Below are 22,424 nucleotides of genomic sequence, written 5' to 3'. Positions count from 1 at the left end.
CGCCGCGCAGCGGGGCCCGCGCCCCGCCCCCGCCGCCAGGTGCCGGCACCGCAGTCCCGCCGCGGCTCCGCTCCGCTCCGCTCCGCACGGCGGCACCTTGGGAAGTGTAGGCAGCCCCGCGCCGCCGCCCGCGGACTACATCCCCCTCCGTGCCTTGCTGCGGCCGGGGGCGGCTCCGGCCCCGCCGCTCCTGAGGGCAGAGCTGCTGCAGCACCCCCGCCTCGCAGAAACTTCTCCCCAGGTCTCGGCCGGAGCCGTAGCCCGCTCCCACCTGCCGGCCGCCACCGCGCAGTCCGGCCTGCCTCGCCCTGCGGCTGAGATCTCCTGCATTTTCCCGTCCCGCCTGTGCTCGACTCGTATGATGCCCGAGCAGAGCAATGAGGTGCACAGGTGCTCCGGCTTGTCCCCGGAGTGCAGTGACGATGAGGATGCTTGCGCTGTTCCTCAGCACAGCCCCGACTCCCAGGCAGCGCTACATCGCACCGAAGGTGTTGGCAGCAAGTCTGGGCGTTTAGCAGGGGAAGCAGGGCTTTCCGGGTCAGGTGAACTTTCACTGATTTGGATTTGAAAGTACGAGGGTACACAATTACTACTAACGCCATTTGTTTATTAAATACCGATTTATTCAGTATTTCATCAATCTGAAAATCTGATTAATTTCTGTGAGAACTAATGAGATTTTTTAAAGTAGAAACAAACATCTGTTTTAACAAATACAAAAGCAGCCAGCGTGGTTGCATAAGCGTGCTGTACTGCACAGCTGCTCTGATGCTGATTTCACATTGGGTTCAGGGCAGCTTGGGGTTACAGTAACAGCGTGAGGAAACGAGTGTGAAGACTTGCTTTGCATTAATATCAGTCTGCTGATTACTCTCTGTTCCACTGAAAGTTGCCTAAAAGTTATAATGTAATTAACAGTTGTAAGCATAAAACCTACACAGCTTTCCCAGCCTCCATTTGAAATGGAAGATAGATGAGCTCTGTAGCAGTGTTTACATGTCACACTTTGATAGAGAATCATGGTCCTTGGCCCTGTGTAAGAATAGCAGTAGCTTATGGCTCTTAACGTCGTTCGTATGATGTGCATGGGGAACCCCCGGACATAATCACTGCGTCAGGAAGAATGTGGACCTGCAACCCGAGCAGCCACAGGATCAGACAATGCAAACAAGTAACATCCCATTCCTGACAGCCACCATCAGTGGGTATCTGCTGAGGGGATTTCCTGAGCCAGATGTGTGTGTTCTTTGTTTAGAAGCACCTTCTGTGGATTTTCTTCTGTTGTCTTGTCCAGTTGTAGCTTGAACCCATGCATGCTTCAACTACAGCATCCTGTGCAGGGAATTTCACAGCTGAACAGCCTGGTGTGAAGAACTATCTGCTGTTGTTTTGAACCTGCTGTTTGCTGTTTTTACGTGATACCTACTCATTATTGTAGCAGAAGAGAAAGCAAACATATAATTCTCTGTTCACTTATGAATTTACACTGCTCTGTCAGATTTCACCCTTCACTCCTACTCTAGTTAGTCATTCTTTAAAATGGGTGACTTGCAACTTCAGTACCATGCTACTATCTGTCACTTTCTGTCATTTGTTCTGGAGTTTTATTGTTTGATTATCAACTTTGGTTTTAATCATGAAGTGTCTTTGCATATAATAATCATCATGAGTTCAAGGCAATCTCCGAGTGATGTTAGTGTGGCTATGCATATGTGTTGCTTTTAAAGTCAAATTAGACAGAACTCTTGTCTTGAACGTGGTGGGTGTACAATCCATATTGGGGGTAATGAAGAGGAAACTGCCTTGGGCTTGAAGGCTGCTAAAAGACAGTGTGACCCTTCTGCTGGGTCCCAGTGCAAAGGGAGAATGCTTGCTAAAGCCTTTCATCATTCATTGCAGTGAGAACCACAGGGCCATAAGAGGGTTTTGGAAGTTTTTCCTACAAGTCATAGAGACAACTTAAAGGTCAAGGTTACTACACGATTTCTTAAAGTGCCCACAATTTAGGGCACACTGTGAGAAACAGGCCATGAAATTCAAATTTCTCCTTGTTTAGGGTAATACCACCTGCCACAAGCTTGATTAAGAGCTCATGTGAACCACTGGAAAAATCAGTCTGCTTCTGGTAAGATCCCATTACTGCAACCAATGAACAAGGGAGTAATCAGCACTTAAAAGGTCTACTTTCTGAAAAAGATCTTCTCCAAGCTTATTCAGGAAAAACCCTGCTTCAATGACTTTTGGAGATAGTTCAGTAACATGGATGACACAGATGACACAAACTTTACTTGGGAAGAGGTCACAGTTCAGTGCATGAGTGGTCTATGGCAAAAATAGTTGCCAGAGTTTATTCTGAATTCTGTTGGATTTGATGTTATCCTTGCTCTCCAGAAAGACATTGTCTCTTCCTCTGAGAAGCTGGCCTTGAAAGGGTTGATAGTAAAAGTGGGGTGAAATTGATGGCTTCACAGTCAAAGTGAAACCATCCAGAAAGAGTTGCCAAGAAGGCTTATACTTAACAATTTAAACTGAGTGCCCAGTCTCACAGAAGAAACAGCTCGAATCTTTCAGGACAATGATCCGTCTATAGAATGGGCAGATACGCTCTTTGGGACACTGTAATATTCAGCCTCTTGTTGCTAGTTTCAGGTTAGTGGGCAGTCATCTCTTGATTTTCATTTTTGAAAGCAATCAGCTTGTTCAGCTACTGTGAAGAAGGCTGAAAAGTCAGCCTTTCACCTGTCAGCACTTTGCAGCACTTCTGTCATTACTGGGAATTCAATTGGCCCCTGGCAAACCTGATGATCCTGGATCCTGCTTCTTCCTTCATGTCCTCAGTGTCATCCTGAATTATTCTAAGAGTGTTGATTTCTTTTTTTTTATTATTTTTTTTAGCTTGAAAAATGCTATGCAAGACAAGTTTACTTATTAGCATAGATGTGCTTTCTAAAGTTTCTCCACTAATATTATTTGGACAATGTTATGGAAGAACTTTGCATTTTACTGTCCGTGTGCATTTGAACTGTATGTCCTGCTCTATTGTATTAGCTGTATCAGGAAAATAAAATCTTCACTCTCTACTGAATTTGTAATCATCCCAGTTATCAGAAATGCATCCTCCTCACATATGGGAATATATCTTTATGTATCTCCCCTCAAGTAAGGGAATATGTTTTCATGTAAAGGAAAAAGGGAGCACTGTGAATGGAAAGGAAAAGAAAATATTCAACATAGTGTGTCTGCAGTTAAAAAAGGTCCAGCTGAAGCAAGAAAAAAAAAGATTGTTTCTAATATTTCTGGAGTTTCCATCTTCAGGGTGGTCATGGTCTTCCAGGACAATAAAATTATTACTTTCATTTGATTATTTGTCTGCAAAGTTTTTTAGGTCATTGCCATATGAGAGGGGTCATATTTTAAAAGCACGTCAATCAATGATGGAGGATCCAGTGAGAGACAGAGAGAGAGGAACTATAACTTCTGCATTTGGAATGAAGAAGAACCTTTATCTCTTCCAAAAAAACCCAACAAAACAGGCCAACCCAAACCAAAAAAACCAACCAGCCAACCAAAACAACATCAACAAACAAAGCAAAACAAAAAGAAATTGTGAAAAAAGCCATTATCCACCCAGTTGCCAGAAGGGATTTACATGCTAATCTAGACTATAGAAAACTACAAATCCAAGCAGCTGTTTAACCTGGTGAAGTTTTCCCTTGGCTTCATGTTCAAAGCTGATACAGTATCACAAGATTTTCAGGTCAAATACCAGCTTGGAGTGAAACTTAAAAGAACAATTAGTTTGTGCCAGTGATGCTATTAGTTGTTTAAACCATCCTGAAGTTGTCAGAAATAGATAACTAATGGGGAAAAAAAAAAAACAAAACCAAAAATAACTCAGAAAAAAATCACATAAATTAGACCTGCTTTTGTAAATCTTACTGTGCAGCTCTGTATTTCATGCCTTTAAGTTTTATTGTACAGTCCTGAACACTGAATTTAAGCTTCTAAGAATCCAGTAATTTTTACTTTTTAACCTGAAATCTACTTTATAGGCTGATTTTCAATCTAAGCTGCTGTCTTGACTGCCGGTATGTCTTCTGGAAGACAAAAGAAATCTTGCAATTTACCATAATGTATTTTGAAGTGCTTATGTTTTAAATGACAAATTATCCTTCAATCACGTTATATAAATTTACAGAAATATGTAATTTTCCTATTAGTTCAATCATAGAAATTCTTTCGTGTCACAGAAGATTAAGAACCTGACATGACATGCTATCATGACCTCTCTTTAGCTTTTTGCTTATTCTCTTTTGTGTGAAGAAATCTCCCTAGACATCTCTGTGTTAAAAACATTTCTAGTTTTATTTTCCTGGTGTCGTATACCTCTTAGGAATTCAGGGATGGCCTATTTTGCCTGAGTTAAAGTCCTGTAACTAGACTTAAACTTCTCCAATTTTATGACTAATTCCATCTTGAGTTCTGAGGTTTTTGACATTATTACTATATCACAGAATTACTGGTACTGAGGCAGTTGGCAAAATAAGCCACCCTTGTATTTGCAGCCAGTGCCAGCAGTTACCTCTCCACCACTTTACTCTGTTTGTATTGCAATGATATTGATAGTAAATAAAACATAAGGCAAGTCTGAAGTTCCAGAAGAGTAACAAACTGGGATCTGAAAATGAGATTCTGGGTATGGGAATAAATTGCCAGCTACTCACTGAGCCAGAAGCACACGTGTTGATAAATAATGAATTAGTGTGAAGCAGCCGTAATGAAATAATAACATGGCACTATATTAAGATGTCTGAGCTATACTATAAAGATGTCAGTAATAACTTTGATACTCTCACACTGTGGGAAGATATAACACTGCATCAGCAGCTATAACTTGGACATCCATTACCCATTACAAACCTAAATGTGTTATGATCAGTAGGTCAAATAAAACTCCCAGGCAAACTTTGAAAACAGAAAGCGTGAAATAACATCAAAGGGAACAAAGGCTGAGGATGAAAGAAATCTTTGTTACAGTGAGACAATCAAGGACTGTTCTCTTATGTCAGCAGTCAGCTTTTGGAAAGTTGGTCAGAACAAATAAATTTCAATGTCTCAGGCTGCCTGCACATGGCAGGAAGTCTAGCAGGTAATGATGAGCATCCATATAGAATTCATACACAAGGATGACAAACTCCAAGGTTACGGCAATGAAATGGGCAGGAATACAAATGCAGAGAAGGGTTTGGGGAAGAGCCAAAACAAAGCATGAATAATATGAAAGTCACTACACTTGTAAAAAACATTGGCAAAAATTTAATTTTAATTTGGGAATGGCAGATGAAGCTTGCAAGGATTTCAGTGCAATGTCACACAGTCTGTGTAACCACTGATATCAATACAACAGTAAACATGTAAATAATGTTGTGGTTTCTGTAGTAAACAAGAAGGATAATGTGATCCCTTTTGTTGCAGAGAATTTAACACTTATTAAGCATATTCTGATCCCTTGCAAATGTGACTCCTTGGAAAACCACTTATATGAAGCTACATCTTCTCCCTTGGAGTAGTTGATATTACAATCCATTGGCCTTTAGTCAATTTAACTCTGTTTTTCAGCCCAGCCTGATGTGCTGATTTCCCATTCCTCATCCTACACTGCATATCTAATACTGTTCTTATATAAAAAAAACAACATACAATACAGCCCCATGCCAGCAGAATATAAACTCTTCTGAAGTGATAAAATTCTCATGTAGCACTGTCTTTAAGTGAGGCTTTGCCTGGGAAGATGTGTGACAGCTTGCAGGAGCTTTCAGCCCACTCTGGCAGTGAACATTCCTGAGACATCAGGCCCTAGAAGAATGCAGCTGTGACTGATACTTCTCTCTGTGTCCTCACTGCAGCAAAGCTGTCCTGTACTATCAGTGTTGCTCTCCAGGCTTCACTAGGGGAAGGTCTCAATCTGTGTGAAATGACCTGGACCAAGCCTACCTAAAAGAGAACTTGAAGTTTACATGGGGATTGTGGATAGCATCTGTATGCACAGATGTCAACTAGGAAAAAAAAAAAAGGAATGGAAACATATTTTTTTTTTCAAACATGGGAAAAAGTAGAAAAAATATCACTGTATATGATTAATGGACTTGAAACATGCTGTGCATTTAATGGAGTGAGTCCAAAATATGTTAATGCTTATTAAAATATTTGTGTTTAGCTGCATAGCCTCAAACTTAGTAGGAATCTTTTATAGCATCCCCCCACACATTCACACCTTAACACCATCATTGTCTGTGGTGGCCAGTGCAAGTAAAGTTGATTTAATCAAAAGTCCATAAATGGAATTGTAAGATGGTTCCAAGGCCAAATTTCAGACAGGAAGCATCTAGAGTTTTCATGATTTTCAGATCCATATTGACAGAAGTTCCACTGTCTTAGATTTTCCCTGATAAATAGAAAATATTTCCTCATATTTCTCAAGACTGAGTGTTGAGCTATTCCTTTTAAAGGCTTTATTCTTCTTATAAGAAGTACTATCTCAGGCATACAAGGCTGGATACTTAAGCAGAAAATGTTGTGCTTGTTATGTTTATAAACACCTTTTAATACACTTAGTTCTGGTACCTGTCGCCAAATGGGCTAAAAAGATAAATGTGAGAGGAAGGTTTTCACTAGAAATTATATCTTAGATCAACAGCTAAAGCTGCAAAAAACGGACATGTAAACCCTTCTTTGTGTCTCAACTAGAGGGCAGCAGTAATTTGGAAAAATTCCAATTTTTTTGCTAGCTTTATGTGAAGCCAGACTTTTATATTTATTTGTTGAAGTCAAACGTATCACAACAGAATTTTCTCTACTGCAGACATTTTGGTGGCTGGAAATCCCAAGCTATAGGAAGACAGTATTTTGGGCTACCTTGGTCAAAGGGAAAACTTCTGACACTAAACCATGTTGCATTTAGTGAATGGAACAGAGCTTATAGGATGACAAATTGAAATTCTGTGATTGTTTCTATCCTCATGGCTATCTATTGATTTTGGTCTTCCAGATATTCCTTCAGGCATATTCTTCCTCAGAGCGTTAGGAAAGCCAAAAGCAAGCCTTCATTTCTACTGAATCCATGTTGAAATATCTTTTCTCCACTTTTTGAATGCCTAAGGAAGTAAAAATTTACTTTCTCAACGCCAAAACTGGCTCAGGAGATGTCTGTATTCCACATATATTCAAGCTCCTATAAATAAATTTCCATGGCCCTGCACTTTTAGCACTAAGCAGAATCACCAAACAGATGGGTAAAATTTCAGTTCTGCAAATTAAGTGTTTCAGAGTATGGTTAAGGGTTGTAAGTGCTTCTTTCTTGAAAGTCTTTTTATCCATCCCAGAAGTGCTCTGGCATGCTAGTAAAGAAAAGAGTTGAATATGTATATAGAAATACAAAAATACATTTCAAATAGTACACATTTATGCAAATCCTAAGAAGGGAGAAGGAATTGAAGCAGAACTAAATATTCATTGCTGCTGCTCCTCCCCCTTCTTTTTTAAGATCAAGGAGCTGTGGCTTTCTTATCCCCTCCTCAGAATAAACAGTTTAAGATATACTGACATAGTTTCCTCTACTTTAAAGGACAGCAGAAAAGCTGTGACAACCTCAGTGAGAAATCTTATTCCGGGAAAAAGCCTTGAGTGGTGCCCTTTTCTAAATGCTTAATGAGGGACTAGATGGTCTTGAAGGTCTCTTCCAACCTTGATGGACATGTGACCCTGTGAAAAGAGATATCAAATCCATTTGAACAGCATAAAAAATAATCTCTCCTTAATATATAATTATAATATATAATTATTTCCTGGCTACCTGTGAGGTCTACTTAAGACTAAATTCTTATTTTATTGTTACCTGCAAATGTCAAGCAGCTGAAAACAGTTAACCTTTAATTAAAAATCACTTCACCTAATTATAAAAGGAAGTACCTATTTTTCCTTGCATTTCCCTGTAATGCTGTGAAAGGTGGGGATTTAGTCTGTCAAGAGTAAAAACTAATTATTTTTTTAAAAAATTATGTTCTGTGGGAGTTTAAGTGTAAAGTGCCTGGAATATAGATTTATTTTTTTTTCCCCCTTTTAGTTGGAGGTTTGTAGATGAACAGAATTTTTGTTTCCATGTCAACATATATTTCCTAATTTCTTGCTACTTGGGCATTTTAGAGGTTCTATTTGCCAAGTGGTTTGTTAATTCCAGTAGATAAGAGGAATTTATTTCTACTTACAAGATGAAAGAAAAATAGGGAAAGCTCATTTTCTGTGCTGAAGCTTGTGAATACAAACTCTCTCAGTGTATTTGGTTTGGAGTGATTGAGAAATAATGTGCTTTCTGTGTTGCATGGAACTCCAAAGTTTGTGCTTGATTGGAGGAGCCTGTTATTCCTCTGGGGCAGAGAATAAATCCTGCTCAGCCATTAATTACAGAAATGAATTATTAGTCTAAGTATTAGTGATTAGTGATTCTAAGTGGTAAGTGATAATTGCAATTTTTATTCTGAGCTGATGAGACTCTTCTAGAAGTTTTCTCATTCTCTGCTGTGGGAAGCTTGTGGCTGAGATGGAATAGTGAATCCAGTCATGACTGCATCCCCTTTTGCCTGCTGAGATTTGAATATGGGCTTCCTTGGTTAGGAGTGTGTTGGCTTTTAGGTCTGCAGATAGAAGTGTTTTCAAGAGAGTAGCAGTGGCTCTTGGCAGATGCTAGACTTGGAAGGAAGCTGTGTCAGGTGTGTACTGTGGTCCTTCTTGTGCTCGGGAGTAACAAGCTCAGTAGCATCTATTATTAGCATTTGGTATTTGTAAGCAAACTCAGCCATCATGTATTGGGCTGTGTAAATAGCTCAGGAACTGTGTAAGTGGTGTAGCAGCTGGATGTTTTGACTCAGCATTTTCCTGCAGACTGTAAGGCGCCAGTATTTCCGTACATATGGGTGGCAGTACATTTTTCTTTTTGTGTTTTCTGTTTTTCCTTTCTGAACCTGGCTATGGAGCTGGGATGGTGCGCTTTCAAGACCTGGGGGAAGTGAAGCTATCTGGGTTTCATGCAGGCAGATGCAAAGATGACAGGAGACCAGAAGAAAGCACTTTAGCTATATGAAGTTGCTGTGGAGAGATAACATGCTAATCAAAAGGAAACATATGGCTAAACCTATTTCTGTGGAAGTTGTGTGTCATCATAGCATGAACACAGCACAACTAATACCCATGCACGCTATGCATGCTGATAATCTGGCTAGAATTAATATAATTGGGTAAGTTTGCTAAAATGTAACCACTGTGAGTTAGTACTTCAAGCTGAATGTTTTCACAGATAGGGTCTCCATTGATTTTTCTGTTTGAATTTTTTAATACAGATTGCATAATACTGTATTAAAGAGAAATATTATGTTTCTTTTTAAGTGAGTGTACTTCAATTACTAGATGAAAGAGGAACTAACAGAGACTTATTTAGCCAAGACAGCAGTCAGTATTTTATGTGATTTCAAATTTGCCATGCTAGATGTAAATAGTGGTGAATGCTTATTTCAGCAAAATATGGAACAAACAAGATCTTTATATGATTGGTTCTAGCAGGAGGCAATAAGCTTGTTAACATACTGGACTTGGGATGAAAGAAATCAGACAGTAATTTGTGTAGAAAGATCCCTTCTCACCTAAAGCTGCCACAATTATTTCTGTCACTTTTCCATGAATAATCAAATGAGTTATGCTCCAATATTTTTACAAGTTAGAGTTCCTTTGGCAATGGACTAATCTTTCATAGGTATTTCCCCAGCTGTGATGGAATAATAGTTATACTGGAAGGTATAAGTTTGCCTTAATATTAAAATGTTTTGTTTTCCCTAAAACAAACTGCTGAAGTGAAAAATGGTCAGGCAAACATGCAGTTGCAGAAGGGCAGACAAACAGGATGATGAAAAGCAGTGCCTGAGAGAGACAATTAGAGGAAGTGTCTTGTATCAACACCCAACGTCCTCCCCAGCCTCCTGTCAGATTCTTTTAATAATTCTGAAGAGATCAGGGACAGTCCAACATAAATGGGACCATCAAGTCTTCATGTAAGTTTACTAGTTAAAGAATTGAGTAGAAGAAACCACTCTGAAGCCTTTTCTTAGCAAAAGGAAACCTGAAACTGGTAGCACAATTCATAGTAATTGGAATGTAGTAGAGGGGTGTGATTACTAATACAGAAACCAATCTGTGCCACCTCTGTTTTTTTCCTATTTGCTGTAATATATTGGTCTCTGGACTTGCCTCGTGACAGCAGCTGTCTGATAAGGTTATTCATCTAGATTTTTGTAATGCAGATTAGTACTGCTCCAATAAGACAATAGGAAGTCCAGGGCCAACTTTTGATGTCATTGCCTTAAAGCTGAAAACTTTGTTGTTCTTGTTTCTGCCTAAACTACATGTCCATGTACACCACCAAGAGTTTGAAGTACTGGCTGTGGTGTGATGAAATACCGTGGAGCATGACTTCAGAGTAAAATCATAGAGGAAGCTGAAGGTTTCTGATCTAGTTGGAGATTGCAGGGAGTGGTTGGATAAGACAACTTTTAAAGGTCCCTTCCAGCCCAAACTATTTTATGACAGTATGGAAAAGGGAGCCAAGGAGCCTGGAGTTCAGTTGGTGCTATTCTGTTATGAGTTTCTTGAAGGGAGTTGTGTCTCTCCTAATTTCAGTACTCTAAAATAAAAATTAGTTGTTTCTTTTAAGATTTTAGGGGCATAGTAATCAGTGATAGGTTCTACAATGATTTGGGCTCAGAAATAGAGACTAAAAGACTATTATCCATTGGGAAAAATATAGGCTTAAATTACTCTGAGTTTTTTTTCAAAACTACTTTAAATCACATAAGAGTAATACCATTGAAGAACTCACATAATAAAATGTAACCAAATATTCTCTTTAAATATATATATAAAATAAATGTGATTAAAAGACTTAATTATGAAACTTATGGAAAATTAGTCAGTAAAGTGATAACAGAAAGGTGATATTTCATGTTGATGACATAGTTACTACATAAATTAATTACTTCTGAAGTGGTATGCTTTGTGTACTGCATTATAGTGCAATATCAAATTAATTCCCTCTGGGATGATTGGTTGGTTGTGATTTGCACAATCATTTGAGTACCTTCCAGCTTCATAATTTCAGGGAAGGTGGAGAGTTCCCAAGCACACTGCAGGAACAGACTGCCCCATCAGTGTGAAATAGCATTTATAACTCATGTTTACGTAGTGTGATGGGATGAAGGAAGGTAAATGAGAGCATGATTTATAATTAATACCTGATTTCTAATGTTTAAAAACAACTATTTAGTGCATGTTCCTTGAGATGGACTGGCAGGAGTCATAACTAAGGTCTCAAAGGCGTCTGAAGGGTCTGGTTTGTTACTCCTGCTGGCAAGAGCTGTAGGAGGGCAGCAGTGCAGTGGGGGCAGCCCATCACCTCGAATCCCACTGCTTTTTGGGTCATTTAGGATATGGATCAGTCTTGTTACACAGAAGATAAACCCTGTGTGCATTCCACAATAGTCTTGCTCAACTCCCCAAACTGATATTTAATACTGCATAGTGCATGATACATCTGCTAAATAATACTTCTGCAATTTAAACCTAAGGATATTGGTGTAAATTTTTTGTCAGACAATTTGTCATCAGGTTTTTTTTTTCAGCTTTAATGATAGCAAGAAATCTAATTTTGCAATCAAAAACAAAGGGGTGACAAAGGCCTGTCCTGTATCTGAAGGACAGTTTGTTACTTTTTTCTGAATGTGTCCCTTGGAGCCTTTTAGCCACCAATGCAAAATGCCACAATGAATTATTGCTTTGAAAAGCTGGAGTGTGTGAATGAACCTTCCAGCACACTCAATACATTTCAGTTTGCATAATGAACTTTAGTAGCACAACTCCATCCTCAGGAATGTTTCTTTCTTAAAAAAAAAAAAAAAAGTTTTGAAATTAACAGTATTGGTTAATAGACAACTTTTTGTACTGGCCACATCCAAGCCAGGCTGTGCAATCAACAGGAAAGATAAGAAGGTCAAACAGGAAGAGCTGTGCTGGAGTCAGTTTTGAGCAGAGCTGAGGAAGGCAGGGATCTGCCTGCTCTTTCCCAGCATGTTACAGTGGCTCAGACCTCGAAAAGGTAGGGGAAGTCCTGTGCTCTATGTCTACATCTCCCTCTTTTGCTCTACTTTAGGTCCCTGTGGTCTGGTGTTTGCCTGTGGGTTTATTGTGGATGTGTTGGAATTGCAGCCAGTTAAATGGGTAATTTTGGTAGTGTTCTGTTCTTTGGTGTGTCCATAATGAAATCACTGGAACATATGTATAAATGTGATCTGTCACAGTTATGAGAACCTGCTGGGATTTTCTGGGCTGCTCTGTTTCTCTCTTCTAGGTAGTGTGGTGTCAGCTGAGCTGCGATTCAGTATCAACAGCTCCTACTTTATTCCTCTGCATTATCTGCCACAGGCCAAATTCTGTCACATCTAGCACTCAGAATGAAGCACTGAGATTCACAGATTTTTATAGTTTTCTAACAGTTTTCTAACAGTGATCTGATTTTCATTTAAAAGCATCCCTGGAGTTTATGCTTATTTTTAAGCAGTTATGAGATTGCGGAATTTAGTCTCCAATTTTCCATATCTAAACTTGGAAATTTTGGACATGTGGTGCTTTTAGAATTGTGTTGAGGATGGAAAATATATTTCAGTGCTACTGAGATATAAGGAAAATTAATCTTAGGGAGGGCTAAAGCTTTTAAAGGCATCTATTTTATCTCTGAAGCTTGCTAGGGCTTTTTTGTTTGTAGACCTGCTGGGAACAATGATACTGCTTGCAACATTGTTTACTGAGAATTCCTAAGTAACCTAAAGCTACTTCCTTGATAAAAGAGTCAATCTTCCATATTTGGAAAACACTCAGATTCCTAAATTTGTTTACTCTGAGTATAGATTTGCTTACTTTTCCACAGGAATACATAAAAATTGTTGAGCATACAGAACCTAATTTGGATTTTTTTCCTGACATCCATGGCTGTGACTGAATTTCATAGAGATTGAATCTGTGATTTACTCTCAAAGGAAAAAGTTTGTAATGATCTTGGCTTTAAGATGCTTGTAGCTTAATACAGAAAATGTGAAATGTTAATTGAAACTGGAAGGAAGGAATAAAATAACTACTCTAGAGTCAGTTTGGGAAAATGACCTAGATTAACTTAGTGTGGCAGAGTTGCAAGACAGGTCTTTAGTAAATCATTAGTACATTGTCCTGAGGCTCCTGGAGGGATGATGGTGAATAAAACAATATTGTATTTCATACAAGTTTTGGGCACTACTTGGAATAAAGGCCATTTTTGTATATCAGGTCCTAGTCTCAGAAATATCTACCTTTAGAGAGGGAGAGAGAATCTGGTTCAATGAATATTATTTGTTTTCTCCTACAAAATGCTTTAAATGGGAATGAATTGGTGTTCCTGTCATCCACAATACCTCTTAAAATAGTAAAAAAAAAAAAGGACGGGGAGAAAAACAACTCTCAGCCTACATGGAAAATCTCAAGCTATGTATTTTTTTTTCTGATTAGCTGAGGTTTGAAAACACTCTGTAAAAAAGGAAGCAGCCACACACAGAAAAGCATGATAAAGGAATTATTCAACTTCCAGAAGGAAAATGAGTGTCCCATTTCCACCTGATGTTCAACAGCTGTTGGATGATGTCCTTTCCTGCCTGCTGTGCCCTGAGAAGGGACAGGGAAGGAGGAGTGCCCTTCTGAGCCTCAGACAGTGTGTGGGGCAGCACCCAGAGCTGGACACGCTCCTGGTGTCCAGGGAGCTTTGGATGTGGGCAGGGTGGACACCAGAGCACCCAGCAGCTCTCAAGGTGTTGAGCTGTCCAGCATCTGACTCCTCCCTGCTGCCTCAGGAGCTGGGGTCCCCTGGGCAGTGGGGAGTGCCACAGCTTCACCACATGGATTTTATTTTGAGTAGAGGTTGGCTCTGGGTTCAGAAAAACGGGAAGATCATTAAGTTCTATGGCTAACATCCTGCACCAAATAGGAATGTTTTGGTCAAGCCTCAAAGAGCATGAGAAAACCAGTTTTATCTAAATTATAAATAAAATGCGTAGTCGGTACACATAATCTACACATAAATGTAAATTGTAAGAACTAGTTAGAGATGACAAGCTTTAGCTAGATCTTTAACCTTGAAGAGCTTAATCTTGTATTTGTTGCCATCAACAAATGGCTAGTTGCTAACTTACCTTTATACTTACTAGCATTATAGGTTTATGAAAAAATCTCTAATAATGAGAGTGACTCAAGCACAGCAGTTTGATATTCTCTAAAGCTGTTTTATATTGGATGAATGTTTTTCTCTGGTTCTGTGCCATTAAATCTGCTTTCATTTGTGGTGGAACAGTTTAATAATTGAGAAAGCATCAGCATAATAAATAGGATAGTTATACTCTAGCTCTGCTTATGTATCTTGGGGTACTTACATGATAGTTAAAGGCAAACAATAAAAGCACAGAGATATAATGTAAATTTCTATGAAATCTTTGTCACTTGGGACAAAGTTTGTGTCAGGATACATTTAGATGCCAGATAGACATTCAAAAGGGCCTAGGTAGATGAGGAGCCTAGCTACAGGGAAGTTTACTATTTTTTTTCTCAGTACTTACACGTAGCCATGTGGATTGACATTTGGTGGTTAAGGCGAACATTAAAAAAGGGAAAGGAATCTGTAGAGGAGAACACAGCTGCTAAAAATGTTTGAGCTTTGAGCTTTTCTTCTGTGCATCTTGGAGGAACCCAGAGGGAACATACATAAGGACATACCTGTTTTGCTTTTCTTTCACTCATTCTGATTTTTTTCCCTTGGCTTAGGCTCTATGACTGAATCTTCTTAAAGAGATTATATCCATTTTGATTTGTTTAGATGTCTTACTTGTTCTTACAGCACCAAGCTTTCTAAGTTCATTCACAGACCTGCATATGTGTTACTCATACCTACAGAAGCTGATGCAAATTTTATCAGTATTTCTTCTTCAATTCAACTTAATTCTAATATTCCAGTCAGAGCATGTTTTTTTCCAAAATTTTGTGCAGGATGATACTTTTGTTTGTGGACAGGAGCTTATGGAAAAAATAACCTGAATGCTGAATTTCATTTCTGGGATTAAGGGTAATCCTGATCTAAAAATAACCACTGGGTTTGGATTTATAGAACAACGTAATTTCAACAACCTCACTTGGAACTAAATTATCATTAATACCAAATATTTATATCTTAATCAACAGGAGATACTATTATTTACAAAACACATGCAGAAAAGTATTTAATTTCTGAATTTGGAAATTGGAATGCATTACGTGTAATACTGGTACAGTAATGAAAAAAATGGTGTTAGTTACTGTCACTTCTTCAAGGAAAAGATCAGCTATATAAATGGAAAAGCAGATTCCTGGTAATGCGAGTTTGGCCTTTGGCAGGCCTGTATTTGTAATCATTTATAACTAGGTCATTAAGTCTGATAGGGAGTTTTTCAGTGTCAAGCAAATATGTTAATGAAACAGTTCCTTTGTGAGAGAAAGAATAAAAATTACTTGTGTTTGAGTTACTACCTGTGTTTCATAGGTGAATATATGAATTTTTACACATAGCTTTATATAGAGAACTGTGATAAAGCACCAAAAGCATCTTTTGAAAGTCAGCCTTAGCACTCTGATAGACACTTTTGAATAAATGGAAAAATGGGACAATGAAAACATTAAAGCAAAATCCAGCCCAGATTCCTTCATACTTCATTAACTTGTGGTAGATACAGTTATGATTTAATTCTCTGAGCTGGTCATACAACCTGTAACTATACCTCATTAATTTTCTGTAATTGCATAACTTGCCTTGGTCTATATATAGTTCGCTGTTTTTTCAAAAATGTTCATTTGGGTAAAGGTTTCAATGACTGTAAAAGAGTAGGAAAGTTGTACAGATACAGCCTACTGTGTGCCTGCCTACCCTGGCTGCTGTTGTGCTGTTCACGTTGGTACTTGGTTTGCTCAGGTTTACGGATTTATGATGTGAAACTTGGAGGGCAAGAAGTGTTGGAAGGCAGGTTTGTGAAGAAAAAAGCCAGAACCACGTGCTTTGGGACATCCCATTTTATGGTAAAGAGAGAAAGGAAGCATTTCTTGACCAGACTGAAGGCAGGTCATAAGTAGATACTGGTTGACCAGGCACTAGTGTGAGGCTTTAGCAGAGCAGAAGTGCCTCTTTCAGCTACAGCTTCAGATTTAACCGGTTCCTGCTGGAAAACAAATGAGATGAAATTCTCCAAAGATCACAATCTTGGACACTCATCATGAATGCAGATCATTAATGAGTATGGCTGGAGTAAACACAGAGGGATTCAGATTAAATCCAAGTGACAGAATAAAGCAAAATCTATCCTGTGGCTTCATGGAATCATTAAGCGACATGTGAAAGCCCACTGAGGAAAAGGGTGTAAATATCAGTGGGTATTCCGGTTATGCGAGTCACGTCCTTTGCAGATGCTTTGGCTGGTGGTTTGGCTGCATATTCCTGACCCTGAAGTACCTTGTGCCCAAGAAATGGGATGCAGGATGCCTCACCTCAGTGGCTGGAGGGAGCAGTGAAACTTTCAGCTACTTGTGCTCTACTTCCATTTCTACTCCCTCTTCCTGATCATGCCAAATGGAGTCTTGCTGCCAGACTCAGCCTCTAGCTTCAGTAGGGCTTCATTTTTCTGCTTTGCTGCAAAGTAATTCTTGGATCCTTGTATGTCTGTCTTCCTGCACAGTGGGTTCCTGTGGAGGATTCATTCTTTAGCTGAATTTATATAAGCCTTCATTGTTTTTTGAATTCAGCATGCAGTACTTGTTCCATTCTTGTCACCTTTAGAAAATGATGTTTTTCCCCTGCAATTCCTCTGTTAATGTGAATGATGTTATCCCTGGGAGGCTCAGCTTTATAGCTGGCCAAGAATGAATAATTAGCAGTGGGCACAAGTACATTTCACTTCAGGCCTTGGATTGTTGCTGTTAGCCAAGTCTATTGCTTTGTTCCTAAACCAGCGATGCTACCTCATTGCAGGAGCTTTTTCTGGGATAAATTTGGGTGTTACACAACAGTTCCTTTGAAAGAAGCCTATAGAAAAATCTTTAATCCATATTATAATTAAAAATAACTCCTGCAGGAGATGGACAGTTTTTGAATATGTTCATCTTTTCTGATGCTTTTTTAAAAGAATGTTACTGATTTTTTTTTTTTATTTTCCCCTTTCAGGTTGTTGATAATGTTCATTGTGTCACTGTGAGGAACTTTAAATTATGGAGAGTTTGGCAGTGCCTGGTGGCACATCTATGCTCAGTACTAACACCATTGTCCCTGCTCTGGAGGGAGAGCAAGACAGGAATTTGGAGGGGGAAGAAACAGAGCAGGGAATGTGCAGGTGTGACCACAAACATGTGGAGAGCAATGCTGCCATCAGCTCTGTCAGGGATGGAGTTGGGATGGACACGTCGCGAGAACAAATGGGTAAGATCTCAACAATACATCCTGGTGCCTCTGCTCCCGACTTCTCATGCTTGAATTACTGTGTTTTTTGAATGCTGCACAAGCTGAGAACTGTCATGTGTTTTTCACAGAATCACAGAATCCAGATGGGGTTTTTTTTAACTATAAGCAGCTATGTTTCTTCCATAGAAACACTGCATAGATTGGACTATTGAACAATCTACACTGAAATTCACTTGGGGCAGGCAAATGGATTATCTTTTAGTAAGATAAAAGGAGATGAAAATTATCAGAACCCAAGAGCCAAGGTACTGAAATAGAAGTTCTTTTTCTAGCACTTTTTGCTATATCTGTAAGATTCAGAAACCAAGTTTCTATTTTAATAGTTTTTTTAAGTTCCTTTTTCATCAGAGTTGTAGTACTACCTTTGTGCAGAAGAAAACCTACTTTGTGGGGTAAAATCCTGCAAGTCAGAAGGACTTTTTGGGTGGAGGAGTAGAGTGACATAGGCAGGTGGCAATGGCTAGGCTCTTTGTTTACAGTAGGTTCAAGAGCTTTCTTAATGTGAAAATACTTCAAACAATCATGGAAAAAACGATTCCATTTAAAAGTATATGTCCTGTGACTTGTGCAATGCCTTTCTGTCCACAATTGCAATGCTTCTGACATCAAAGACATGTACAAGCATCCCAGGGCAGTATAAAGTTGCTCTCTAGCTTTCCAAGAAGAATACAAGACATTCCACCAAGTAGGAGTTCATTAAGTTTTTGAACCTAATTACAGTACTTTAAACAGTTTAAACATATTCAAACTGTATTTATAGTAACTCTTACCCTTTAACTCAAATTTAACAGCAAACTATTATTTTAAATTAAACTGATGAGTAATTCAAATGCTTGCTGATAGCCTTTGCCCTTTTTTAAAAGTCACAGAAATGGATGTTAATGTCTTGATAACTACCTTTCAAGGAACTTTATAGTTTTTAATATCAAAATAATAGTGATAATAGTTCACATATCAAAAACATATGCTAATTTATTGTCCTTGTCAACTACTAAATTATTATCAAAGTGATAACATGTTGTCAAAGTTTTGACAGCTTCTGTGTTTGTAATTGTGACTAAAACCAGGAAAAGTAGAACTACAGGTAAGTCTGGTCCCAGAAGCTCTAGGGGACTTAAATTTAAAATGTTTCCTAAACACAGTCAGCCCGCACTGTGGTGAGCCCACTATCAAATTTCTATTTAAAAACAAGCATCATATAGTCCATATTAAGAAAATAAAACCCTAACCCCAATGCTTCTGTCAAACACCCAGCCAAAACTATACAAAGCTAAAGTATTTTGAGATTTCAATTTCTAGAGTATGTGCTAGTAATAGGCCTTAAAGACAATGTTTTCAGTGCTTACTTGCTTTCCTTGTAAGGTGGGAAAACCCTGTTTTATGTATCCTTATTTATTTGCATGACTTTTTTCATGTAACATTCATAGATACACTTGAGGGAAGATGCGAAAGACTTTGAAATTACCATGTCCTGCTATATTACAAGGTTTTTTTAAAAAAGCAGAACTTCATAGGATAATGTCTTGGGATACATGAAAATTGCCTCAGAAATTTTCTAATAAAAATGAAAGATCTATTTCTCTTTTATTCTTAGAAATATGATGCTTTGTCTTCACTGATATTTGCCCAGGGAGCCTTGAGAAAATGGAAGTGGTTGCAGTGGGTGTTTTATCAGCATAAAAATATATCATTCCCTGAAGAACAGGAAGAAACATAGGCTAAAGGAAAAAAGAGATTACTGTTAATACAAAACATACCTTATTTGTGATATTTTTCTGCAAATTCAAATCACTTGATTTTACAGTACCCCCATGCAAGTATTACATACACATGTAACAGATAAAGAGAAGAGTTATTTTTCTCCATGTATTAATTGGTACAAGGCACAGCAATTTCTGCCATTGAAGCATCAGTGGGAGCCATTTTTAGTATAGGTGTGAGGGAAGAGAAAATTAGGTCTGACCCTTGCTGCCTCCCAAATGAGAATTCTATTTCCTATGGACCTGGCTTTCAACCAATTCTCCATCTTGAAATTTCACATCAAAATGATGCAATAAAGATTTAACTTCCCCCTTTAGCACAGGATGCAATATTATGCAGATACTTTTTGCTGGGTCTGGGAACAATATAGCAGGAAGGGGAGAAAATAGTTATACTCTCTTAGGAATTATCTGATGCATCAAATCCTTAGAAAGCAAGGGGAATTTTGTTGTGTTTTTTTCAGTGTGATTTGTAAGACTTAGAAAAGGCACATAACCATTCCTTTCATTTATTGTAATAGAGTGTTCTCCAAGTGAAAAATGCGTGAATGTCAGTTCAAGGACCTTTCCCAGTCAGGCAGAGAATTTTCCAACTGGTAAGGCATTTTTTCCCCTCATCCTATCTTTATATTATAATGCTTTTCTCATAGCTTACTTTTTATTTTTGAGACAACTCAACCACATCAACATTTGCAGTCATCACTCCTGTAAGATTTATAATGTATTTCATGGCACCTGTGAAGTGACCAACTTGTACATAAGATTTGTTGAGAATCTCTCACAAAAAGAGGGAGCAACTGCTATAAAAACCAGAAATAATTTATGTACTATATTGTACTGGTTACAAAAAAAAATGGTGAAACAAATAAAATGTTCATTGCTTATTTTACATATGCCCTTCAATCCTTCAAATGTCTTATCTTTTAAAGTTTGTGGCCTTTCCAAGTATCTATTTTTATTGGTTTTGATGCTGTATTTTCAGTGAAGCGTCAATTGAGTACAGTTTTTCAGTAAGTGGGTTCAGTAGGCTTCACCTCTGGAGAGCTGATGGCAGGCACTGTGAATGGAGGGCCTTGGCACATTTCCCTTCTTGTGCCATCAAAACCAGCACTGAGCTGTTCTCTGCCTTGACCTGACAAATCACATCAGTGGCAGACTTCCCCAGGCATATGGTAATTTCTAGTCAAATTATTTGTGCTTTATGTACCTGCTTGTCTTGCTGTGTACAGAATTTGGGTTCTTTGTAACTGGAGGTATGGGTCAGGGATCATAGAAGCAGACAGGAGATTATAGTGGGGTTTTAGACCATATGTCATCTCTATAAGGCATTATTATAGGGGTTTTTTTTGGCAGAAGTAGCTGTATTTCGTTGTTTTAATACAATGTAATAATTCTTTCATTAGCATTAGCTTTCTATAAAAAGACTGTGTGTCTACCATTATTTATTTACCTCAGAACCAATTTGATTATGTAAAATGAACATTTACATTTTCCAGTTAGTCTTCCCTTGTGCCGGTATGTTTTATGTTTTCAGGTAAAATGAAAAGGGCAGTAATTCTGTTCTAGCAGTGATCTGAACAACATTCAGAGACTCTAGTTTGTGTCCTATGTGACCACAGCTTAAAGGGAGAGGCCTTGTAATTCAGTAACACAGGTTTATATTTCTGAGCCGCTCTTCTTGACCTTAAAATAATGAGTAATTTAGTTGCAAGTCAAGGTAAAACTCCTGCAGACATGGGTAGGAAACCCTCTGGGAACAGATCAAGATACAGCATATTAGACTATCATGTGAAAAACATCTATTTTACTGGATTAAAGCGTGAAACTCAGAGGAAGGGGAACATTTTAGTATGCACAACAGTCCCATATTGCTGGAAATGTGACCTATTTACATACTTTGCAATTGGAATTCCTACTGACTGGGTATTATTGGCTTATATGTGCCCATCTGGGTGTCTGAAAACTTACGATTTACTGTTATTGAGCTAAATGAATGAATTAATGTGGAAAGAAAGCAGCTTTATCGAAGACCCTCTTTATGTGAGAGAAGTTGCCAGGAGCTGTACCCTTAGCTGTAGTAAAATCTTCTAATAAACAGATGCAGAGAGCTTGGGAATAGGTATCTAGCTGCTTTTAGATGTGCTGGGAAAATCATCTATGTGAGCTTTTAGTTGGACTATTTAACTTGGTTGGGTTCAAGTAGCTCAGCTGAGAAACAGCTTTTACAATATTTGATTTACAAAAGACTTCTGTAGTAGTGGGGGTGACATGTCAGAGAGCTATGAATTTAAGATTAGTGTGAAGGGTTGTAACATGCTGAACTATCTGTTGTTCAGGTTTTTTTTTTTTTTTTTTTTTGCTGTGCCAGTATCGGTTTGCTTTGATTTTTGATATGCATGAAATGTTTGGAAATCTGGGCATATTTGCAATGCCCATAGCTGTCTAAAATTATAAATTTCCAATCTACTTGCTTTTTTCTTTTTTTTCCTTCTCCATCCATAAGTATCAATTGTCTCTCAAAATTTTTTCATGTTAGGCTCCTACAGCTATAGGATAATAGATGTAAAAGAAACATGCAGTAGATCAGTGTTCTGTGTGCCTATGTCTGAAGCTGAAAAAATATATCCTAATGTGCTTTCTATGATTTTGAGGCATTTTCTGGCTCTCCAAAGCTAATTCACAAAGCTTGTAGTACTGAAAATGGATCTCTTCCTCCAGATATCTCCTTGAAGTTAACAATGGTAAAAAGGAAGAGTGGCTGTCCTGATCCCAGGCTCCAAAGACAGCTCAGAGGGCAACTCCGTCTTCTGGAAAATGACAGCAAGGAGGTGATGGCTGTCTTCAGTGTAAGTCAATAGCTTGGAAATTGTTTTATTTATTCAGATAAGACCCCTCGTGCTACTGAAATAGTCTGCAAGATATTTGGGTCCTATTTCTGTCTACATGCTGGGTGGTTGAATTTGAGTGATCCAGTTTCCTGTGGCCTGAAAATATTTAGGGGCATTAGAAATATTGAA

General features: G+C 38.4%; 1 protein-coding gene across 2 annotated transcripts in view; it reads left to right on the top strand.

Annotated features, from left to right (window-relative positions):
• The first annotated feature begins 12,068 nt into the window (after positions 1-12,068).
• Positions 12,069-22,424, top strand: part of SH3TC1 (SH3 domain and tetratricopeptide repeats 1) — a 28,030-nt gene continuing 17,674 nt past the window's right edge. Inside the window, exons 1-4 of one of the 2 annotated variants that reach the window (XM_005518051.3) lie at positions 12,069-12,193; positions 17,354-17,605; positions 19,929-20,003; positions 22,126-22,253. In XM_005518051.3, coding sequence (XP_005518108.2) covers positions 17,398-17,605; positions 19,929-20,003; positions 22,126-22,253 — 411 coding nt within the window. In that variant the 5' untranslated portion in view covers positions 12,069-12,193; positions 17,354-17,397. The remainder of the gene's footprint in view (positions 12,194-17,353; positions 17,606-19,928; positions 20,004-22,125; positions 22,254-22,424) is intronic. The other variant, XM_088056940.1, reaches the window with a different exon arrangement.

The sequence above is a fragment of the Pseudopodoces humilis genome, chromosome 6 (assembly GCF_049639895.1).
Source record: "Pseudopodoces humilis isolate 2021_Gansu_Grassland_sample_001 chromosome 6, ASM4963989v1, whole genome shotgun sequence".
Taxonomy (NCBI): Eukaryota; Metazoa; Chordata; class Aves; order Passeriformes; family Paridae; genus Pseudopodoces; species Pseudopodoces humilis.
Note: the sequence above shows the minus strand (reverse complement) of the source record. Positions and strands in the feature narration are given on the sequence as shown.